Here is a 668-nt window from a genome sequence, read left to right as displayed (position 1 = left end):
GATGCTGGACTAGAACCTCCATAATCTTCTTTCACCCGAATGTATGAATTTTCACCCTGCAATTTAAAGTTCCAGATAAGGGTAAACAACTATTATGCACTATAACAAATCTCTCATTATGTATGAAATTTTACAAAACTGGTTTATATATATTTATATGATTACAAAACAACTAAATTCTGTGATCCAGAAAATATTAACCATGGAATAAAAACATCAGCATTCCTAGTTACTGGATATATCTATGTTGTATACAAAGCTCCAAATATAAAAGTTTCTAGTCCAACTAATAATAATGTGTATAATGCAGATGAATAGCATACTTACATTGCAAAAAGAATTACAATGGGAAAAAAGTTCAACGAGAGAACTCAAACTATTTTAAAATATTTTCTAATTACTCATACTTAGATTATAAACTTTATTGCCTACCTCATGTGAGCGGAACTTTGAATCATCAAGTTTCTTGACAGCGTATTTCATATCTTCATAGCGGAGGAACTCTACCACACCTGTGCCATCTTTGTACACATCAGCATAACAGACATCTCCTGCCTCCCTCATGTGGTCCTTGAGGTCCTGCCAGCTCCCAGTGGGGGGTAGGCCTGGTAAGAAGCAATTTATATTAGCAATAAGATCTCTTAATTATACATAATTGATCAAACCTC

The 668-nt window shown here is 33.8% G+C and overlaps 1 protein-coding gene across 3 annotated transcripts in view; it reads right to left on the bottom strand.

The window, feature by feature from the left end:
- LOC119592184 (serine/arginine-rich splicing factor 1B-like) overlaps positions 1-668 on the bottom strand; it is a gene marked incomplete in the record, with an annotated part of 17,363 nt that overhangs the window by 1,893 nt on the left and 14,802 nt on the right. For all 3 annotated transcript variants that reach the window (XR_005230416.1, XR_005230417.1, XM_037941014.1), the window contains 2 exon segments: positions 1-56; positions 433-605. Coding sequence is in view for 1 of the 3 variants with exons in the window: in XM_037941014.1 (XP_037796942.1) it covers positions 1-56; positions 433-605 (229 nt within the window).

The sequence above is a fragment of the Penaeus monodon genome, chromosome 29 (assembly GCF_015228065.2).
Source record: "Penaeus monodon isolate SGIC_2016 chromosome 29, NSTDA_Pmon_1, whole genome shotgun sequence".
NCBI lineage: Eukaryota > Metazoa > Arthropoda > Malacostraca > Decapoda > Penaeidae > Penaeus > Penaeus monodon.
Note: the sequence above shows the minus strand (reverse complement) of the source record. Positions and strands in the feature narration are given on the sequence as shown.